The sequence below is a fragment of the Cyprinus carpio genome, chromosome A1 (assembly GCF_018340385.1).
Source record: "Cyprinus carpio isolate SPL01 chromosome A1, ASM1834038v1, whole genome shotgun sequence".
NCBI classification, from domain to species: Eukaryota; Metazoa; Chordata; class Actinopteri; order Cypriniformes; family Cyprinidae; genus Cyprinus; species Cyprinus carpio.
In genome coordinates this window covers 33,807,718-33,830,217 of record NC_056572.1, presented here as the reverse complement: position 1 = coordinate 33,830,217, position 22,500 = coordinate 33,807,718, and the positions used below count along the sequence as shown (strand labels likewise).

Here is a 22,500-nt window from a genome sequence, read left to right as displayed (position 1 = left end):
TATTAGCGGTGTGTGTTTGCTAGGGCAAGAGTCACTACTGCTCATAATTGGGTTTTTGTCCCTCTCACATTTAGATATTACTTCATTCACTTCTTAAATGTAACTGTTATTCCTCAAATAGTTCCCTGAGGGATAATAGTTGCATTGAAGAAGTTTATTTTGCTTAACTGTGCGCAGTGCGAGGAAAACAGCTGTGTTCGTTCGCGTAAAACGAATGCTTTAAAATTAAAGTGGACAGTTTAAAGAGTTAATTTTCATGCATAATGTCCTGAGAATGGCACATATATATTATTACATATTAATATACATATATGTTGCATTGTGTACATGTGTGTGTGTGTGTGTGTGTGTGTGTGTGTATTCTGTTTACTATGAGTTTATATGACATTTTTATTTCATACATGGTTGGAACCACATTTTAGTACTCAATACTGTATTATGAAAATGCAGTTACTTTTATAAGGGGTCAGGCCTGTGATTTTTCACCTGTTGGATGATAATGTAACACCCTAGAAACCACCCTGAACCCCCCAGCAACTATGTTTATCTTTAACCATTATGTTTCACCACCCCAGAAATCTGAGCTAAGCATGCACGCTTATATGTACATGTGTGTGTTTGGATCCTCAGAATGTGCTCATAAATCACAGTTCATCATGAGCAAACGTCCTCTTGCATACTTCAAAGAGCATAAACTCAGAGAGGTGTGTGCCCTGCATCACCCAGTGTATACTGGGTTACTGTGGAAACGCTGTGCTGTGTTGTAGCCGGCTGGCAAGAGTGCAAATGTCTTCTGTATTCTGAGCAGATGTCTGGCATGGATACAGGGACGAGGCCGGGGTGTGACACACACACACACACACACGCTGCCCTTAGGGCTGAGAGTATCTGTCCTTAAGAAACATATCTGGATTTGTGCGCTTTGGTTAGTGTGTGTGTGAGTGTGTGTGTGTGTGACAGGCAGGAATGAGGTGAGGAGTTTATTCACAGTACCTATGTCAGAGTCGTTCTGTCAGACAGATGATTAAGTGCTTTAAGCCCGTATCGGATATCCATCCTGTTTAAGAGAGCTCTCTCTGGGTCATTCTTACAGACCTACAGGAAAGAGAGCAGTCGGTGAAGGCAGGAGGTTTGCACATTTCCACACAGGTGTGTTGTTGTTAGGTATTCAATTGCTAAAAAAAAGAAAAAGTGCATTACACTGCTGCATGCAGTACTAATTACACAAAGTTGATTCTGTGTTGATGATTTACACTTTTGTTTATGTAAGTTTGTTGTTTAGTCCTTGTATTTATGTTAGATTAATTTGTTTGTTGATTTGTCCTTGTGTTTGTGTTTTTTTTTATTCACATTTGTTGATTTGTAATTGTTTGTTAGTTATTTTGCAGTTTTCTGTATGCTGGTTTGTTTGTTGCTGCTTTATATTTTTATTTGTTTCTTGTTTCGTTTGTTGTTTTGCACTTTACTTCTTTTTTTTTTTCTGTTAATTTTTTCCATGTGTATATTTGCTGCTTTATGTTTTTATGTTTGTTACTTCTTTTGTTTGTTGCACATTTTTCTTTGTTGCTCTACACTTCTTCATGTTTGTTAGTTGTTTTTGCTTATTTTTATTTGGTTGTTTTGTAATTGTTTGTTTGCTTATTTGTTGTAGGTTTGATGGTTACTTTGTATATGTGTATGTTTGCTGTTTTTTCTTCATTTTTTTTGTTGTTTCATATTTTGCTTTGTTTCGTTTTACTTTTATTTGTTTATTTTTGTTTTGTTTGTTGCCTTCCACTAGTGTTTGTTTGTTTATTTGTGCTTATGTGTTGTTGTGCATGTTTTTTGTTTGTTGCTTGGAACTTGTGTTAATTTCTCAAATTGTATTTGTGTGTGTGTTGCTTTACACATTTATTTATGATTGTTTTCTCGTTATGTTTGCACTGATGTTTGCATGTTTAGTTGTTACTTGAGATGAATTTATATTTATGTGTGTTTTTTGTTTGCCACTTGTTTATCTTCGTTCATGCATATGAGAGATTAAAGAGCTGTCATTTGTGGCTGCGAGAGTCATTGATGTTGTCGCGTCGGAAACAGGGATGTCTGTCGTCTGCTGTATTTATGTTGTGGTTTTATCGCGTGTCAGCGCCAACTTTTCGTGACCGCTTGACCCTGACGGTTCAAAACAGTACTGATGCCAACCCACACTGAGAGGAAGTGAAACCATCTCACAGTGTTTTTTGTAGAAGATCTCCTTCTTCTTATTTCACAGAAATCATAACTGTTATCGAATGTGTCTTTTCTGGTTAATTTACTATCTTTTATAATTTCTATTTATTTGTCGTGTTTTTTTTTTTTTTGCACTATAGTCTCAGTAGCGCCACCCTACAGGTGGGAATAAGACTAACATCCGAGGCTTTAGATTTTGTGCTACTTTCAGAGGCGTATGGTAGGAGGAGAACCAAGCAAACAGTGAATCACAGACGTGATAAGAGGCATCTGTCGCTTAGTCATTAGCATAACCTACTTTTGTTGTGTTTACATTTGCAGATATCTTATGGTGAGAGCGTGATGGTAGAGCATTGAGGAAGCAAGATCAAGAAGAGAAGATAGAGATATATTTCAGAGGAAGTGTTTGAGCTGAAGACCGAAGTGATGTTGGCCCCTGAACAGGAGCTGCTGAGCTCTTCTAAACCCATCAAATACGGAGAGCTCATCATCCTTGGGTAAGAATGACTCCTCTTTCTCAATCAGATTTGCATTTATGCTTAGTTAATTTTGCTAATGCAGCATTGTGAACTAATGTTTTGTCTCCACAGCTACAATGGCTCCCTACCGAACGGAGACCGGGGCAGAAGAAGGAGTCGTTTCGCTCTGTTTAAGAGACCTAAAGCCAATGGAGTCAAACCCAGCACTGTCCACAGCACATGTAGTCCACAGACCGCCAAGGTACAGACCCATTTTCCCGATAATCATTTTTAAGTGTCTTTAAAAGCCTTTATCGCTCATTTTTGTGTCACATTGAATTTTTAAGGCTTCTGCACAAGCCGAGTGTTTAAATGTGAGCTGTTTTTCTTATCATTCTTCGCTGCCGGTGAATGTGCATCTATAGCATGTGTAGCATGCAACACATTTATCCAGTGTGACTTCACCCTCACATTTCATTGTCATCTGTTACTCCTGCATGTCTGAATTTGATAAATGAACTGTAAGCTGATTTGACTGATGTAAATATTATGAACCAGAATGCTCTTGACAAGGGTTCTGGTGTGCATGTGGTGTTTCTGCAGGCCATCAGCAACAAAAACCAGCACAGCGTGTCGTATACGCTGTCCAGGGCGCAGACGGTAGTCGTAGAGTACGCACACGACAGCACCACTGATATGTTTCAGGTATGTTTTTGTTTCTCCAGGTAACTCAAGCATACATTAAATAATGAAAACAACAGGTTAAGTAAAAATATAATTAATATGTGATATAGTGCATTTTATTAGCAAAATGATCTGACTAATGAGTTTATGGACATTGAATGGCTTTCTTGGCGTAAATATAATGATGTTTACTGATGTCTTTCAGTGATTACATGAGATTTGATACATTTCATATACAATTGTACTGTTCTTGTCAACACCTTCTGATATTCACTCATGTTTATTTCATACTATATCTAGTTTGAAGAAGAAGCATAACTGGTTCTTGAACTGAGGCATTACATGTCACGTTTATTGTTTGACTTTTGTCATAAAAATTGACAGAATTTGAAAGCTAAGACATTCTTTCATATGGAAAGTAACAAAGCACAACGCTTATTGTGATTATTGGATGGCAGGCGTGCTACAAATAATGTTTAGTCAAGTTTTTTTATGCCATCAACTAAAAACTAAAAGATCTTGGTTCATCAAAATGTAGAAGCTATATATTGAAATGGTCAGCATTAAGGTCAATGATTTACAGAGTTAGTGATGCAATTCATACCCAAACACTCAATTTCATGCCAGTTTCCCCTTCATCATTGCATAAACCCTATAAAACTGTATTTCTTTTGCAGATCGGCCGGTCCACTGAAAGCCCCATTGATTTCGTGGTGATGGATACGCTGCCTGGTTGTCACGGCAAAAGTGACACGCTGTCGTCTCAGAGCACTATATCGCGATTCGCGTGTCGGATCGTGTGTCAGAGAGCGCCGCCCTACACCGCGCGCATCTACGCTGCCGGCTTCGACTCGTCCAAAAGCATCTTCCTGGGGGTGGGTCAAACACACTCCTCCAATACAATCTCTCTCCTCTCTAACAGTCTTTCATACTCATCCATCCATCCATCCGTTCCACGATGCTTTCATGTGTTCATCTGTCCACTATCACTCATCCTGGAGAGGCTGAAAATGAACAAGTGAGTGAGTGAGTGAATGAACTAATTCATGACGTGAACGAACTACACTACCGTTTGAAAGTTTGAATCAGTAACATTTTTTCTCTTCTCTTCTGCTCACCAAGACTGCATTTATTTGGGCAAAAATATAATAAAAACTCTAATGTGAAATATTATTATAATTTAAAATAACTGTTTTAATGTGAATATTTTAAAATCTTATTTACCACGTGCTTCTTCAGAAATCACTCTAATATGATGATTTGCTGCTCAAGAAACATTTCTGATTATTGTCAATTTTTAAAACAGTTGTGCTACTTCATATTTAAAAAAAATGTGATAATTTTTTTCAGGATATTTTTATGAATAGAAAGCATTTATTTGAAACAAAATTGATATCTTAATGAATAAATTAATACATTAACAAATTAATACTTGATTAATAAAAGTATTAATTTATTTAAAAGCAAAAATCTTACTGACCCCAAACAGTTGAACAGTAGTCTGTGTGAGTGAATGAATGAATGAATGAATGAATGAGTGGATCTGTGAATAAATTGAGGAAATGAATGAATCAGAGAATGAAGTGTGCGAAGTGTGAACAAATGAATTGGTGAATGAAGAGATTGTACAAATAAATTGGTGAACCAAGTGAGCGAACAAATGAATTGGTGAACACGGTGAGCAAAATAATTAATTGATGAACGAATTGAGCGAATAAATGAACTGGTGACCACAGTGAGTGATAGAATGATTCAGTGAACAGAGTGAGCAAATGAATGAATTGCTGAACGAAGTGAGCGAACAAATGAATCGGTGAACAAAGTCAGTGAACGAATGAATAGGTGAATGAAGTGAGTGATTGAATGAATTGGTGAATCAGTTGAGGGAACAAATGATTCAGTGATGGAAGTGAATGAATGACTGAATCAGTAAATAAATGAGTGAATCAGTGAATCACTGAATGAAGTGAGCAAACAAATTAATTAGAGAATGTAGTGAGCAAATAAAAGAATCAGTGAAAAAGTGAGAGAACAAATTAATCGGTGAACAAAGTCAGTGAACGAATGAATAGGTGAATGAAGTGAGTGATTGAATGAATTGGTGAATCAGTTGAGGGAACAAATGATTCAGTGATGGAAGTGAATGAATGACTGAATCAGTAAATGAGTGAATCAGTGAATCACTGAATGAAGTGAGCAAACAAATTAATTAGAGAATGTAGTGAGCAAATAAAAGAATCAGTGAAAAAGTGAGAGAACAAATTAATTAGTGAATGTAAACAAAGAGTGAACAAATAAATCTGTGAATGACTTAATTGAACGAATGTATCAGTGAAAGAAGTGAGCAAACGAATGAACCAGTGAATGAAGTGAGTGAATGAATGAATTGGTGAATGAAGAGAGCGAATGGATGAACCGGTGAATGTAGTGAGCGAACGAATGAATTGGTGAATGAAGAGAGCGAATGGATGAACCGGTGAATGAAGTGAGTGAACGGATGAACTGGTGAATGAAGTGAGTGAATAAATGAATTGGTGAATGAAGTGAGTGAACGGATGAACTGGTGAATGAAGTGAGCGAACGGATGAATTGGTGAATGAAGTGAGCGAACGGATGAATTGGTGAATGAAGTGAGCGAACGGGTGAACCGGTGAATGAAGTGAGCGAACGGGTGAACCGGTGAATGAAGTGAGCGAACGGATGAACTGGTGAATGAAGTGAGTGAACAAATGAATTGGTGAATGAAGTGAGCGAACGGATGAATTGGTGAATGAAGTGAGTGAATGAATGAATTGGTGAATGAAGGCAGCAAACGGATGAACCGGTGGATGAAGTGAGTGAATGAATGAATTGGTGAATGAAGGCAGCAAACGGATGAACCGGTGAATGAAGTGAGTGAACGGATGAACTGGTGAATGAAGTGAGCGAACGGGTGAACCGGTGAATGAAGTGAGCGAACGGATGAACTGGTGAATGAAGTGAGCGAACGGATGAACTGGTGAATGAAGTAAGCGAACGGATGAACTGGTGAATGAAGTGAGCGAACGGATGAACTGGTGAATGAAGTGAGTGAACAAATGCATTGGTGAATGAAGTGAGCGAACGGATGAATTGGTGAATGAAGTGAGTGAATGAATGAATTGGTAAATGAAGTGAGCGAACGGGTGAACCGGTGAATGAAGTGAGCGAACGGATGAACTGGTGAATGAAGTGAGCGAACGGATGAACTGGTGAATGAAGTGAGTGAACAAATGCATTGGTGAATGAAGTGAGCGATCGGATGAATTGGTGAATGAAGTGAGTGAATGAATGAATTGGTGAATGAAGAGAGCGAACGGATGAACCGGTGAATGAAGTGAGCGAACGGGTGAACTGGTGAATGAAGTGAGCGAACGGATGAACTGGTGAATGAAGTGAGTGAACAAATGCATTGGTGAATGAAGTGAGCGAACGGATGAACTGGTGAATGAAGTGAGCGAACGGATGAACTGGTGAATGAAGTGAGTGAACAAATGCATTGGTGAATGAAGTGAGCGAACGGATGAATTGGTGAATGAAGTGAGTGAACAAATGAATTGGTGAATGGAGACAGCAAACGGATGAACCGGTGAATGAAGTGAGCGAACGGATGAATTGGTGAATGAAGTGAGTGAACAAATGAATTGGTGAATGGAGACAGCAAACGGATGAACCGGTGAATGAAGTGAGCGAACGGATGAATTGGTGAATGAAGAGAGCGAACGGATGAACCGGTGAATGAAGTGAGCGATCGGGTGAACCGGTGAATGAAGTGAGCGAAGGGATGAATTGGTGAATGAAGTGAGCGATCGGGTGAACCTGTGAATGAAGTGAGCGAACGGATGAACCTGTGAATGAAGTGAGCGAACGGATGAATTGGTGAATGAAGTGAGCGATCGGGTGAACCGGTGAATGAAGTGAGCGAACGGATGAACCGGTGAATGAAGTGAGCGATCGGGTGAACCGGTGAATGAAGTGAGCGAACGGATGAACCTGTGAATGAAGTGAGCGAACGGATGAACCGGTGAATGAAGTGAGCGAACGGGTGAACCTGTGAATGAAGTGAGCGAACGGGTGAACCGGTGAATGAAGTGAGTGAACGGATGAACCGGTGAATGAAGTGAAGCGAACGGATGAACCTGTGAATGAAGTGAGCGAACGGATGAACCGGTGAATGAAGAGAGCGAAGGGATGAATTGGTGAATGAAGTGAGCGATCGGGTGAACCGGTGAATGAAGTGAGCGAACGAATGAATTGGTGAATGAAGTGAGCGAAGGGATGAATTGGTGAATGAAGTGATGCGAACGGATGAACCGGTGAATGAAGTGAGCGAACGGATGAACCTGTGAATGAAGTGAGCGAACGGATGAACCGGTGAATGAAGTGAGCGAAGGGATGAATTGGTGAATGAAGTGAGCGAAACGGATGAACCTGTGAATGAAGTGAGCGAACGGATGAACCGGTGAATGAAGTGAGCGAACGGATGAACCTGTGAATGAAGTGAGCGAAACGGATGAGAACGTGAATGAAGTGAGCGAAGGGATGAATTGGTGAATGAAGTGAGCGAACGGATGAACCTGTGAATGAAGTGAGCGAACGGATGAACCTGTGAATGAAGTGAGCGAACGGATGAACCGGTGAATGAAGTGAGCGAAGGGATGAATTGGTGAATGAAGTGAGCGAACGGGTGAACTGGTGAATGAAGTGAGCGAAGGGATGAATTGGTGAATGAAGTGAGCGATCGGGTGAACCGGTGAATGAAGTGAGCGAACGGATGAATTGAAGGAAAAAAAAATAAGTAAAAAGGGGTTAGCAAACGAATGAAAGAATGAATGAATCAGTAAATGAAGTGAGCGAATGCATAAATCAGTGAATCGATGAATCAACAAGTGAATGAACCGTTTTTCCCTCTGTCCTCAGGAGAAAGCGGCGAAATGGTGGTGCGCTGACAGCCAGATGGACGGCCTGACCACCAACGGCATATTAGTGATGCGACCGCAGCACGGCTTCACCTGCGAGTCCAAACCAGGCGCCTGGAGAGAGATCTCAGTCTGTGGAAACGTCTTCACGCTCCGAGAGACTCGGTCCGCTCAGAAACCTGGCAAACTGGTGAGAACTGAAATTAGGCTGCCTTTAATAGACTCGTCATTAAACATACAACCAAATTTAGATCAAAGAATGACTGAGGCTTGATGAAATCCTCCAGAACGAGGTCAAAACTCGACCATAGCGACTTCTCAGTAATGCTCAGATAAACATTCGGTTGACATTTCCTTGTTTCCCAGCTTCACCATGACAACTCTGATCATGTGTTGGTAAATACTCATTTTAGGGCTTGAGAATTCCCACCGTCCTTATCTGGAATCACACAAACACACACACAGTTTGCAGTGTGAAGAAGAATTTGTATATTTGTGTATCTTCTCAATCAGTGATGCCCCACAGGGATTGAATCAGCACATAGCTGGTGTGTTTGTGTGTGTTTGTGTGTGTTGTGCGTGATATGACTCCCGCCCAACTGCTCAGTTTGTTGTGTTGTTAAAATCTGGTCTCCATGGTGTCAGAAGTCCTGTCCGTAACCTCACCATGCAGCTTTTTTTTTCTGGATGCACAGTTTGTGAGAATGAGAGGTTATGAAATGACTGTTGCTGGTAAACAACTGCAAATCTGAAAATCTTTAAGCCATTTCCTCTCAGAAATGTGTTTCTCAATTTCTGGTGAGCAGAGTTTTATATCTCATAAAAGTGTCTTATTTGAAGCTGAATCTCATGATTAAATCATTATTAGATCGAAAAACTGAAAGAAGGAATGTTTCAGTTAAAGAAAGCCATTGTTACGTTGTTATGATATACTAGTTTAGGTTTTGTTGATCGGATTTTATTTTTTTATATTGTTTTCATTTTCATTTCACTTAAAGTTTTAGTAATGTTGATAGTTTTTTGTTTATATTATTTTATAAATTTTTCTTTATTAGTTTCAGTTAAAATAAATGAGAAATGCTGCATTGGCAATGAACTGAAATAAAATATGTTTAAAAAAATAGATAGATAGATAGATAAATAGATAGATAGATAGATAGATAGATTGATAGATATGTGTACATATTCATTCTTACTGTAGTAGATTGATATACTATTGTTTTCACTTTAGTTTCAGTTAAAGTTGTAGTAATCTTGTTGTTTTGTCATTTTATTTTTTTTGTTTACATGTATATTAATTAATTTTTCATTTGTTTTAGTACTTCAAGTTAAAAAAGAGAAATGTAGACGAAATAAAATATATATATTGTTATAAATTATATATTGTTTTTAATTTCAGTTAGTTTTATTTTTATAGTTTTGTTAATATTTTAATTAATTTTATTTAGTTTGTTTTTGTCTTTTTTATGTCTGATCATTTTTATGTTTGTTTTTTTATTATTAACGATGCTGTAGCTTACATGAATAAAAATCAGAAACATGACATTTGTCAATTAAATAAATTTAAAAATAAAGATTTATTCGTTAATGTGTTACATGTCTTTTTTTTTCAAACGGATTATGAAAACTTAAATACAAGGAGCTCTTAAAGATTTTCTGAATTTTTAAAACTCCTTTGCTTTAGACATCTACAAATGCATATCGGATATCGGCAAAATGCAATATCATGCATCCCTATTTTTTATGTATGGTAATATGTTTTTTGTTTTTTTTAGTTTTACTTATTTTAGTACTTCACGTTTTAAGAAAACAAGAAGTGTTGCCTTAGCAACTAGCCCAAAATAAAATATTTTTTAAAAGTTGACTTTATATATATATTTCTGTTTGTGTGTGTGTGTGTGTGTGTGTGTGTGTGTGTGTATGTTTCATCTTAGTTCAGTTAATGTTCATTTTATTTTAAGTAACAACTTTTCTATGCTTCTAGTTTGTTAACTGTAATAATTCTGCTTATATAGGAGTTTTTTGTGCATTGCAGCATTATTTATATATATAAAAACCACATCCATTTTCGTGAGATTCAGCTTTTAATTAATCTGTCATGTTGACTCTACTTTTGTGCTGTGAATTGTGGAAATGCAGTATTTCTGATGGCACACCTGTGTAAACTCGTGTGTATATTGGTGGTAGCTGTGTGTTTTGGCGATGTGGGCTGGATTTGTGTGTCCTGGCTGAGACGGCAGGCCTGAGGTGCATGTTCTGTGCTCTCTAAATAGTGGACGTGGTTTGGGCTTTGTTCCATCCTGACACTGTATGGACTCGCTCTACAGTGACTGACGCTCATGTGTGTGATGAGAGCGGCCCCTAGTGAACGCTTACAGTCAGTGCAGATCGAGATTTTGATGACTCCAGGTCAAGAGACTACTCATAAATTGCCTGAGATCTGATCATTTTATGATTATCCTTCTCAAATGATTAACAGAATTGTCTGTTTTCCATTGGGGCAGTTCCAAATGCTGGCCTCGTCAATAGATAATAAACATTTTCAGTTATAAAATAATATTAGTTTTTCTAATATATATGAAAGTTAATATAATAATAAAATGTTTATTTTATATAGTTATATATTTAAAGAAATTATGTAAATGCCTTCCCAGTGGATTACATTTACATTTAATTTTAATGAATATATAAAATGTATTATATATTATAATCACATATAATAAGAAATATTGTTTGAATTATCATATATTTTAACAAGTTGTAGGTTTTAAAATATATAAAAATATGATATATATATATATAATATTTTTCTATACAAATGATTTTTAAATATATATTTAATATTTTTCCATATATATACACACACACGTATATATATATATGTAAATTTGTCATATAAAAACATCAGTAAGTGTGTTTTTAATTTTAATTATTTTGATTATTTTCATAGTGACAAATGATTTTTAACCTAAACAGTTTTCTGTTACTGTTTCTTTTTGCACAAATCATGTTGCTCCATCAGTATTCAATAATATGAACTAATATTGTATTGATTGTCATATATTTTGGGCTCACACAAACATGCTTCAAAGTTACACAGGGTTTGGTTCAGTCAGTTTGTGTGAGCAATAGTAAAGTGATCCGTCACCACTAATAACAAAACATGTTTGTTGTTCTGTTTCTTTCTCTCTCTGTAGGTTGAGAATGAGTCTCACGAGCTGGTGGACGGCACTTTAATCGATCTGTGCGGCGCGACTCTGCTGTGGCGCTCTGCGGAGGGTCTGTCCTGCACGCCGACCCCCAAACACCTGGAGGTGCTGCGGCGGGAGCTGAACGCGGCTCGGCCGCAGTGTCCCGTGGGGCTCCACACCCTGGCCTTCCCCAGCCTGGACCGCTCCTTCACCGGCTCGACCCACGACGACCAGCCCTGGGCCTACCTGCACTGCGGACACGTGCACGGATACCACGCCTGGAGGGGCCGCCGCCGGCTCACCAAAGAGGGCTCCACCGAGGAAGACGAGGACGAGTCCGAGAGCAAAGAGGAGCTGGAGCAGGGGCCGCTGCGGGAGGGAGAGCGCGAGTGTCCGCTGTGTCGCACGCGCAGCCTGTACGTGCCACTGAAGCTGGGCCGCGAGTCGGGCTTCTATCTGGACAGCGCTCCCCCGACGCACGCTTTCAACCCCTGCGGACACGTGTGCTCAGAGCGGACGGCCGCGTTCTGGAGCAAACTGGTGCTGCCTCACGGCGCTCACGGCTTCTTCCCCGCCTGCCCGTTCTGCATGCGGCCGCTCGCTCGCCACAGGAAGTGTGTGAGACTGATCTTTCAGGGGCTGCTGGACTGAGTGTGTGTGTGTTTAAGACTCCTCGACACACATATTCCGCTCTGAGTTTCCCTCATGACATCTGTTCTCTGCACTGCCGTCTGACTGGACGCTGCTCGCTGTACGTTCAGCAGTTTACTGTTCTTGAGCTGTCCTGCTCCTGCCTTAAAAACAATCAACATTCATGCTGTTGATAATGTTATGAATCTGTATGAATACACTTCAGTGGGTGTGTGAACCTGTTTTCTCAGTTGCTTTCCTTTCATTTGTGCTTGTTACAAACTGCCATAGCTTATCATCCTTGAGAAACACCAACGATTTTCATCAACGAGTTTGAAATGAGGTTAATGTTATATTATATTATAATGTATGTGATATTAAAACTCTGCTGTTGTTGCATTTTCTCAGAAATGTTTTTGTATCATTCTTAAAGAATAAAGTTATAGATCATATTTCAATAAATCACGCAGCACGTAGACTGTTTTTAATAATGTAACGTGGTCAGACAGACGAGAGAGAGAGAGATAGCTGAATGAATGACTGAATGAACTAAATATTCAATGAATGAATGAGAATAATGAATGAAATGTGACAGAAAAGGCAGACAATGAATGAGAAAAAAACTATTAATGAAAGAAATTAATGAAAAGTAATCAGAGCAAATAACTAGCTATTTATTTATTTTGCAACAAAGAACAACATACAAGCATAAACACAATAAACTAAATATCCTAAAAGGTTTATTAATGAAATGGACCAAAGTGTATTATATTATATTAAATATTTTTTTGTATTATTCCTAAAAAATAGCGTTAAAAACTTGTACTTAAAATAAAAAGTATTTATTTAACCTATTTTTATATTAAAAAGAAATTAAGAAAGCTGAATGAATGAACAAACGAACAGAAATACATGAATTGTAAGCACAAAAATTAACGAATGAATGAGACAGAATGAATAAAAGAAAAAAAAACAATATAATAAAGAGAGAATTCGAGTATATAGCTCTTGAAAATAGAAAAATAATGTATTCTTTTATTTTAAAAGAAAGTACATATATAAATGTTTTATGTTTTATTTTTTCCAGGAAACATTAACAATACAAAACAACGGATTAAATAACTTTATGGCGGATTGAGATTCGTTTTGTACGCGTGTAAACCGGAAGTATCCGCGTTTCGCGCGTAGTGCATTATGGGCCGGTGGCCGGCGGATCGCTGAGCGAGTGATCTGAGCCTGTCGGTGAGGATGTGAGTGGGATCTGACGATATTATGATCGCCAGGAGCTGCTTTATTTCATATAACAGGTATTTGAGAGGCGCTGCGCTGTGTGTGAGTGTGTGCGAGGCGTTCAGCGGAGCGGAAGCGGATGTTTATCACGATTAGCGCTCCGGCTAACAGCAGCACACAATAACAAACACAACACACCAAACTGATGAATTTACAGTAAAAGCGACTCGACATTACGCGTGTATGCTCTTAAAATGTGTTGTTAGACGTCCGTGGGTCCGTTAATGTGAATACGATGGTGTTATTAGCGCTGAGTTGGTTTGTTTTGATCTTAACAGGTGTTTTTTTCTTTGATTATTGTGTTTAAATAATCATACATCTGTGAAATCGCATAAAGCTGAGGTTTGCGTCTCCACGTGATGCTCAGCAGTGATTATTATGAGATAATGAATGGGGTTGAGCTGTCATTCACAGGTTTCTGGGTAAAGAAGCGTCTATAATGGCTCATAATAATATAGAGTTAATCAAATACAGGCTTGTTATTGAAGTGAGAGACTTCACTGTGAGGTGATGGTGACTGATCTGTGAGTGCATTTGATCAGCACTTTATCTGTCGTGTGTCCCGTCTTATCCATTAAAAATCATTAATTATTCAGTAAGTTAATATTTAGTATGAGTGCATTTGGCCTTTAATTATTTGGAGATTTCTTTTCAGGCTAGAGTCTCTGTTCACTAGGGACAGAAAAACATTGAAATATACTCTATATATAATGCCACAATGCAAAAAAAAAAAAATTAGATTAAGATTAATTTTCTATATAAAGTATAGTTTTGCATTTATTTTTGGATTGAAATTTGATTACCATTAATCAGTTGAATCGTGCAAACATATCCAGTTGACATTTAACACAAAAATAATAACTAAATAAATAAAATAAAAAATTTAAAATTTAAATTCAGTTTTTACAAGAAATACTGCTTTCCAAGAAAAAAATACGCTCAGTTATGATACAATGTTATTTATATTCTAGGAAAATGTTTATTTCATTTATATTTAATGTAAAGTTTATATATATAATATTTAAAAAAAAATATATATATATAATATTTAAAAAAAATATATATATAATATTTTAAAATATATATATATATATAATATTTAAAAAAAAAAAAAAAAATAATATATATATATATATATATTATTTTAATTAGTGAGAATTTGGAGAAAAATGTGCTCAGTTATCATAGAAATACTGTCACAGTGCAAGAAGAAGAATACATTTTCTTTACATAAAAAAGGATTAAAATAATAACTAAATAAATAAAATAAAAAATTTAAAATTTAAATTCAGTTTTTACAAGAAATACTGCTTTCCAAGAAAAAAATACGCTCAGTTATGATACAATGTTATTTATATTCTAGGAAAATGTTTATTTCATTTATATTTAATGTAAAGTTTATATATATAATATTTAAAAAAAAATATATATATATAATATTTAAAAAAAATATATATATAATATTTTTAAAATATATATATATATATATATATATATTATATATATATATATATATAATATTTAAAAAAAAAAAAAAATATATATATATATATATATATATATATATATATATATATATATATATATATATATATATATATATATTATTTTAATTAGTGAGAATTTGGAGAAAAATGTGCTCAGTTATCATAGAAATACTGTCACAGTGCAAGAAGAAGAATACATTTTCTTTACATAAAAAAGGATTCGTTTTCTTTACACAAAGCATTGTTTTTGATGTGAATCTTTGAGTGAAATATGACTGGAGTAAGTTCTTTCGGGCTTCTGAGAGATCCGCTCGTGGGTGAGTTGTGCTGGATGAACGTGTGGTTGGCGTAGGGTTTCTAGAGCTGGTTGGGCTGGTGTTTTTGTCAGCTCTTCCTGCTCTCTGACTCTGCAGCAGCTGAAGTCAAACCACATCGCTTTCGTTTCTCATTCTGAATATTAGAAAGCAGACGTGTGCCGTGCTCTTCATGTACACTAGTCCAGGATCGGAGTCCAAATCCAGGCTCGGTGTCTGCTCACTCAGGTGTGAAATCTGGTCCGAACATCTGATTAAACGGCTAGAAGTGAATCAGATTGCTTGCAGGACGTTAGGCGTGTGTGTGTGCATCTGAATTCACCTTCCTCTTTACGTTTTTCACTCTGACTCACTTGTTTTTGTTCTCGGTGTGGGCGGAATAATTGCTGATTATATTAATAACACGTCTGTGTGATGTCAAGGGGATTTTTAAAACTGTTTTCCATCATTCGACTGATGCATTTAGTATCACACATCTGTTTAAACCAATCTGACATTAGTTTGAAGGGAAATCTATTGATTTTCTTTTAAAAGACAGGTACTTCCTGTGCTGACAGGAAGTTGATGTGTGTTGTTATGCTCTCCTTCCAGTCAGCCTCATATGTGAGGGATCCGCAGTGATGTCCTCTAATCAGGGCTCGTCTCCGATCCCTCAGTCCAGCGGGGGCACCAGCGATGGACTCTTCCGGAAGCCCAGGGACCCTTCGACGGCCCCCAGACACTATCGAACGCCGCGCTCCTTACCGGACGTCTGCCCTAAAGAGCCCCCCGGTGAGAGATCAGCAGAGCTTGATCCAGCTTGACGAAGGCCATATCTTACACTTTTGAAGAAGTTTAGTTATATAGTTTTTTGTTAATATTTTGAATTAGTTCTTATTTTTATATTTTTTGTTTTCAATTTAATTTCAGTTAAAGTTTTATTTATTTTTTTGTGCTTTTGTCATGTTAATATATTTTTTTAATATTCTGTTACATTTCTATTTTCAAACTAAACAAAAATGGGAAATGTTGCCTTGGAAACTAGCTGAAATAAAATTTAAGTTTAAAGGTTTTTACACTTAATTTTATTTCAGTTAAAGTCTCTTTTAATAAGATTTTTTTAATGGTTTTAGTTTAATTTAGTCGGTCCAAAAACCCACCAATGCCAAGTTAAGTTAAGTTAAGTTAAGTTAAGTTAAGTTAAGTTAAGTTAAGTTAAGTTAAGTTAAGTTAAGTTACGTTAAGTTAAGTTAAGTTACGTTATTTTAAGTTAAGTTAAGTTACGTTAAGTTACGTTAAGTTAAGTTAAGTTAAGTTACGTTAAGTTACGTTATTTTAAGTTAAGTTACGTTACGTTACGTTACGTTAAGTTAAGTTACGTTAAGTTACGTTAAGTTAAGTTAAGTTACGTTAAGTTACGTTATTTTAAGTTGCGTTATTTTAAGTTAAGTTACGTTACGTTACATTAAGTTACGTAATGTTAATACTAATTATTTTCGTTTAGTACTACAAGTAAAACTTATTTTATTTCACAGACAGTTATTTGCCAAGGCAACATTTGTAATATTTACTAAAAACTATTTGAATAGTTTGTTGTAGAGAAATTTAAAAATTAAATTTTTATTGTAATTTTTTAAATATTTATTTCTACTTATTTATTTCAGTTAACATTTATTTTATTTTAATTAAAAAAAAATCTGGTTTTAGTTGACTATAATAACTGTTTTTTTTTTGTTTTTTTTTTAAGAAAATACTAACATTCTTCCTTGACCCGCTATCGTCGTGTGTACAGGTGAGGGTCGTGCTCTCTGTGACGGGCCGTCCGTTGTGGTTGACCAGCACCGCTGGACTGTGTATAACTCTAAAGTGAACCTCCCCGCGGCCCTGAACGACCCCAGGCTGGCCAAGAGAGAGTCAGACTTCTTCACTAAGACGTGGGGCCTGGACTTCACCGAGACTGACGTCATGCCTTCATTCTACCTGCCCAACATCAGCCGAGAACACTTCAGCTCCTACCTGCAGGAGATGGCTCAGGTGACAGCATCTGAATTATTCAGACTCTGTGTTCTGAAACCGACTGCTTCACTGGCTGTAGACAGGATCATAACAGTCTTCACACCTCATAATGTGACTGATTTGGCAGTGATTGATGCTTATGATGCCCTGATAAGCACAAATGTTTTATTAACTAAAACTATTAAAATGTTTTTTTTTTTATAATCTAAATAAGGCTCAAATAAAATATATAAATGGAATATGGATGGAAAAACTTTAAAAATTAATATGAAAAAATTTAGTGAAAATTTGAAACTGAAATAAAATGATTTTGTCTATCTAAAATAATATTGTATAAAATTAGAATTATTTACTTGGTACTGAAAAAATAAGTTCTAAAATGACTAAAGCTAAAACTGAAATAAAAATAAATTAAAGCTAAAAAGAAAAAAATATGTACATAAAACAAAAATGAATAAAAATGACAAAAGCACACAGAAAATTAAAATATAAAAATAAAGCTCATTTAAAAATATATAAATAAATACCATAATAGTATAATATTACTAAAATAATACTGCCACTAAGTTGAAGTATTAAAATTAAATAAAAAATAAATTAAAGAACAAAAAAAAAAATATATATATATATATATATATATATATATATATATATATATATATATATATATATATATATAAACTAATAAAAAATGTGGAAAAAAATAAAATAAAATCTAGTTGAAAATATTAATACAAACCATAATAGTATAAATAGTAGTATAATGTATATAATATATAATATAAATAATACTGGCAATAATTGTCATATATATATGGCACGCACAAATATTAATTAAAACAGAGCATTTTAAAACCAGCTTTGCTACTGGAGCACATGTGTGACTGCTGTCTATGTAGGCATCTCACTAGGGTTTGGAGGCTGTTGTTAGTAACCTCGCGGTGTATTAATAGACATTGAGGGTCTTGTTCTGTTCCCTGTCAGATCTTAAGCTGGAGAAGAATTTATTTTGTCTGGGTTGCTTGTGTTTATCTCGCACACTCGTGAGAACACAGGCTGGGCTCAAGACGATGGCAGGCTGTTTGTCTCTGTGGTTTTCTGAAGGTTACATGACTCTGCTTTTCCACCTGTGATGCTTCCGAAGAATGAGCCTCTGCGTTTCCTTCGCAAGAAGATCTTTTTTTAGTTGTCAGCTGGTTCTGTTCTGCGCACCGGGGATCGGAAAGTCCGAATCTGTTTTGGAAATGTTGCTGTGGAGGCTCTCGTACACAAGGATCTCACGCTGACTGTTTGTTTGTGTCTCTCAGAGGGAGAAGATTCACGAGCGCTGTAAGAACATTTGCCTGAACAAAGACGATCTGTCAGTGCAAACAACAACAAACAATCAACGTACCATTCAACTAACTCATAAAAATAGTAGACAAAACCATAATAACAGAACAAAAACACAATCTTTCTCTGTTATGATGGAGGGAGTCAGAAGAATCTGTTTTGCTTCTGTAATGTGTGTTTGTGGCTCATCTGTCTTGTAGATAAAGCCAGAGCGGAACTGGAGCAGGTGCCCAAGGTAGATACACATTTAGTTTCTCCATGCAGAAATGGCTATGTATTAAAAAAATAAATACAAACCTACCATGAGTTATACATTACAGTTCAAAAGTTTGGGAAGGTTTGAAGAAATTAATACTTTTATTCAGCAATGATGCATTAAACTGGTCAAAAGTGACAGTAAAGACATTCACAAAGATTTCTGTTTCTATTCTAACTTTCCTTTCATCAAAGAATCCTGAAAAAAAATTTCAACAAAAATATTAAACAAAAAAACTAATCAAAAAAACATAATAAAAAATAAATAATAATAAGAAATGCTTCTTGAGCAGCAAATCAGTATATTAGAGTGATTTCTGAAGAATCATGTTTCAGATCAGATTCAGCTTTGATCACAGGAATAAATTACATTTGAAAACACATTCATATAGAAAACAGTTATTAGTTTATTATTTCACTATATTACTATTACTGTATTTTTGACCAAATAAATGCAGCCTTGGTGAGCAGAAGAGACTTCTTTCAAAGGTAGATCTGCTTTAAACCAAAGTATGAGATGTTGTTACTCTTCTTTACTTGAAGAGATATATTAAACCCCTGTGGAGAAAATGAATGGAAAATTCCTCTGGATCTGCGGCAGCTTGAAAAGCGTGCATCACTGTTGTGCTCGATTTTAAAAGGGCAAAAGTTTCCTCGCCTGTTAATCTTCTTCTCTTCATCTCCCTCAGATCTTCATGAAGCCTGAGTTTGTGCTGAATGACCCAGCCACGTTTAACGCCGTGTTGCCGTGGTCTCACTTCAGCGTCGCCGGGGGCAAGAACAGCCGAGATGTTGCGTCGTCACGGTTACTGCAGGAGAAGGTGCCAATCTGTCATTATTTAGTACCATAAGTCGTCACTACCAATCAGTGCTATTTGAGTATCATTAAAATATTATTATAGTTTTTGATAATATTTATTAATTTTTTAATTTTAGCTAAAATTTTAGTATTTTTGTTATTTTTTGTCATTTTTATTTTTTTAATATGCCTATATAGTTTGACTTTTTTTTTTGAGTTTTAGTTTACATTATTTTAGTACATCAAAATGAGAAATGTTGAAATAAATTGATGAAATAATATTTTTTTTTTTTCAGTTAATGTTTATTTTATTTTGAGTAACAAATAATTTTCATGATTTTAGTTAACCAATAAGCCAGTTTGCATTAGTTTTGATGTATTGTTTACAAATGAAGTAAACAGTCTGGCAGAACATCCCGTAATGAAAGGCTCTAAATGCGACAGGTGTCTGTTTTTCTGTAGTTGAGTCACTATCTGGACGTGGTGGAGGTGAGCATCGCTCGGCAGATCTCGCTCCGCTCCGAGGCTTTTTTTCACGCCATGTCGTCGCAGCACGAGCTCCAGGACCGTCTGCGAGAGACGGCCGATGCTGTGGCCAAGCTCCGCGCGCGCACCGCCGCCATCGACCGCGTGATGTGCCGCGGGCCGCTGCGAGTGCTGCGAGACGCTCTGACCCGAAACAACTGCATTAAGCTACACAATAAACTGAAGCTGATGGCCGCCGTGCACCAGACGCAGCCCACGGTGCAGCTGCTCCTCTCCACCTCAGAGTTCGTGGGGGCGCTGGAGCTCATCGCCACCACCAAAGAAGTGCTGCAGCAGGAACTGCAGGGGATTCACAGCTTCAGGTGCAAAAACACAGAAAAATACATTTACCAGGAAACATACTTATAAGGAACAGATGAATAAGAATGTGGGCATGCGGTTTATTTCCTGTTGTTCGTGTCTCTGTCCGCAGACATTTGGGTTCTCAGCTCTGTGAGATGGAGAGGCTGATCGATAAGATGATGGTGGCCGATTTCTCCACGTACACTCAGAGCGATCTCAATCGAGCCTTTGAGGAGGACAGTCAGGTCCTGGAGAAGGTCAGGCGTCTTTCACGTGTCAGCAGGAATCAAATGTGCCTTTATCTTCTGAAATAATAGTTCATTGTACTGTGACAACATACCATAACTCTCACAGCACAAAACATCCTCCTAAAAGAGCATTTATCGAAACTAAACTGCAAAAGTGTATTCAGAGTTTATAAAAAGGTTTAAATGCATGCAGATGGATCTCATTTAAAGTTTAAAAGTTGGAGATCAGTGAGATTTTTTTATGTTTCTAAAAGAAGTCTCTTCTGTTCAGCAAGGCTGCATTTATTTGATAAAAAATATAATAAAAACGATAATATTGTGAAATAATATTCTAATTTAAAATAACTGTTTTATAGTAATTTATTTCTGTGCTCAAAGCTGAATTTTCAGCATCATTACTCCAGTCTTCAGTGTCACATGATCTTCAGAAATCATTCTAATATGCTGATTCGATGCTCAAGAATCATTTCTGATTATTATCAATGTTGAAAACAGTTGTGCTGCTCCATATTTTTTTGGAAACTATGAAACAAATTTTTTTTAGGATCCTTTGATGAACAGAAAGTTCAAAAGAACAGCATTTATTTGAAATGGAAATCTTTTGTAACATTATAAATGTTTTACTGTCACTTTTGATCAGTTTAATGCATTCTTGCTGAATAGAAGTTTAATTCATTTAAAATAAACACTCACTGACCCAGACCTTTTGAACAAAAAAATAGAGAAAAAAATCAACCCCTTTTTTTTATCATCTGAAAACCCATGCGTTCTTGCATTGGTGCAGGTTTCCCCGTCACGTCATTTTAAACCTGAAACTGAACTTGCGAGTAAATGTCATTGAATGTGAATCGTTGCCTGCAGACCACAACAGTGGTTTCCAGTTTTCAGGTGTGAAATAAATGCAACCCCATGAATCCGTTCACGAGCCTGTGCTCTGTAAATCAGGTCATGTTTGTGTTGGATGTGGTCCAGTGTTGGTTTGAGGTTTACAGTGTCAGATCTTCTCATACAGGTCACAGAGCAGCCAGCAGCGCCAGGAAAGGTTGGTCATGTAATGCTCCAAGCCCCACGCCGACTAAACCGCCGATCCAATATGATTTCCTTAATGAAAGTACAAAACCACAGACGATGACAGTGAAATCTGGTTTATTGTAATTGGAAATCAAATCAAGATAATCTCAGCAGCATGTGTTGTTTTGGTGATGTTTTTTATTGTGATTATAAATCTGAGTGTGTGTGTGTGTATTCATTACAGGATCGTTTGCAGTCTCTGGTCTTTGGCCTGTTGAGACAGAGGAAGCTGGATTTCCTGGACATCTACAGCGAGGAGATGATCCGAGCCGCCAAGAACATCGTTCGACAGGTACACCACATGACAGAAACACAAAAGTGGAAAATCAAAACTTTTTATTGTATGACTTCTCTTTTTTCCCCCACACAGTGTGTTGTGAAGTCTGTGTTGCAGATCAGTGAGATCGATGCAGACACTGTCAAGTGAGTCATAAATATACATATGTTTAGTATAAACATCACAGCACTGTTTATCACAGCTGACTGTGTGTGTGTGTGTGTGTGTGTGATGTAGATTTCATGAGCAGATGCGCTTGATGACGTTTCCTCAGTGGTTTGATCTGCTGCTGGATATTTTTGAACACTTCATCCTGTTCCTCAAGAGGATCAAGGTAACAGAACTTATATTCTTCAGGACATGCAATGAAATCCCTGACAAAACACACTATACGTGTTATAAACCACCTTCTGAGCTGTCACTGACATTCAGAAAGCTTCACGTGGTCAACACAACATCAAAATAGACTCGTATTCAACGTTCCTGCTCTTATTAA

At 36.7% G+C, this 22,500-nt stretch overlaps 2 protein-coding genes across 9 annotated transcripts in view; both read left to right on the top strand.

Annotated features, from left to right (window-relative positions):
- LOC109057649 (E3 ubiquitin-protein ligase pellino homolog 1-like) overlaps positions 1-22,500 on the top strand; it is a 32,878-nt gene that overhangs the window by 6,011 nt on the left and 4,367 nt on the right. For 4 of the 6 annotated variants that reach the window (XM_042763898.1, XM_042763919.1, XM_042763914.1 and 1 more), the window contains exons 2-7: positions 2,530-2,705; positions 2,799-2,928; positions 3,270-3,371; positions 4,028-4,225; positions 8,289-8,477; positions 11,485-12,570. In XM_042763898.1, coding sequence (XP_042619832.1) covers positions 2,635-2,705; positions 2,799-2,928; positions 3,270-3,371; positions 4,028-4,225; positions 8,289-8,477; positions 11,485-12,129 — 1,335 coding nt within the window. In that variant the 5' untranslated portion in view covers positions 2,530-2,634 and the 3' untranslated portion in view covers positions 12,130-12,570. Of the gene's footprint in view, positions 1-437; positions 1,150-2,529; positions 2,706-2,798; positions 2,929-3,269; positions 3,372-4,027; positions 4,226-8,288; positions 8,478-11,484; positions 12,571-22,500 lie in introns of those variants that run through there. The other 2 variants (XM_042763927.1, XM_042763934.1) reach the window with 2 other exon arrangements.
- The window catches only part of LOC109057655 (vacuolar protein sorting-associated protein 54-like), a 17,605-nt gene continuing 8,365 nt past the window's right edge, over positions 13,261-22,500 (top strand). For 2 of the 3 annotated variants that reach the window (XM_042763860.1, XM_042763853.1), the window contains exons 1-8: positions 18,645-18,761; positions 19,471-19,602; positions 20,043-20,428; positions 20,539-20,665; positions 21,669-21,698; positions 21,912-22,019; positions 22,098-22,150; positions 22,242-22,338. In XM_042763860.1, coding sequence (XP_042619794.1) covers positions 19,477-19,602; positions 20,043-20,428; positions 20,539-20,665; positions 21,669-21,698; positions 21,912-22,019; positions 22,098-22,150; positions 22,242-22,338 — 927 coding nt within the window. In that variant the 5' untranslated portion in view covers positions 18,645-18,761; positions 19,471-19,476. Of the gene's footprint in view, positions 13,416-15,790; positions 15,971-16,970; positions 17,213-18,501; positions 18,611-18,644; positions 18,762-19,470; positions 19,603-20,042; positions 20,429-20,538; positions 20,666-21,668; positions 21,699-21,911; positions 22,020-22,097; positions 22,151-22,241; positions 22,339-22,500 lie in introns of those variants that run through there. The other variant, XM_042763868.1, reaches the window with a different exon arrangement.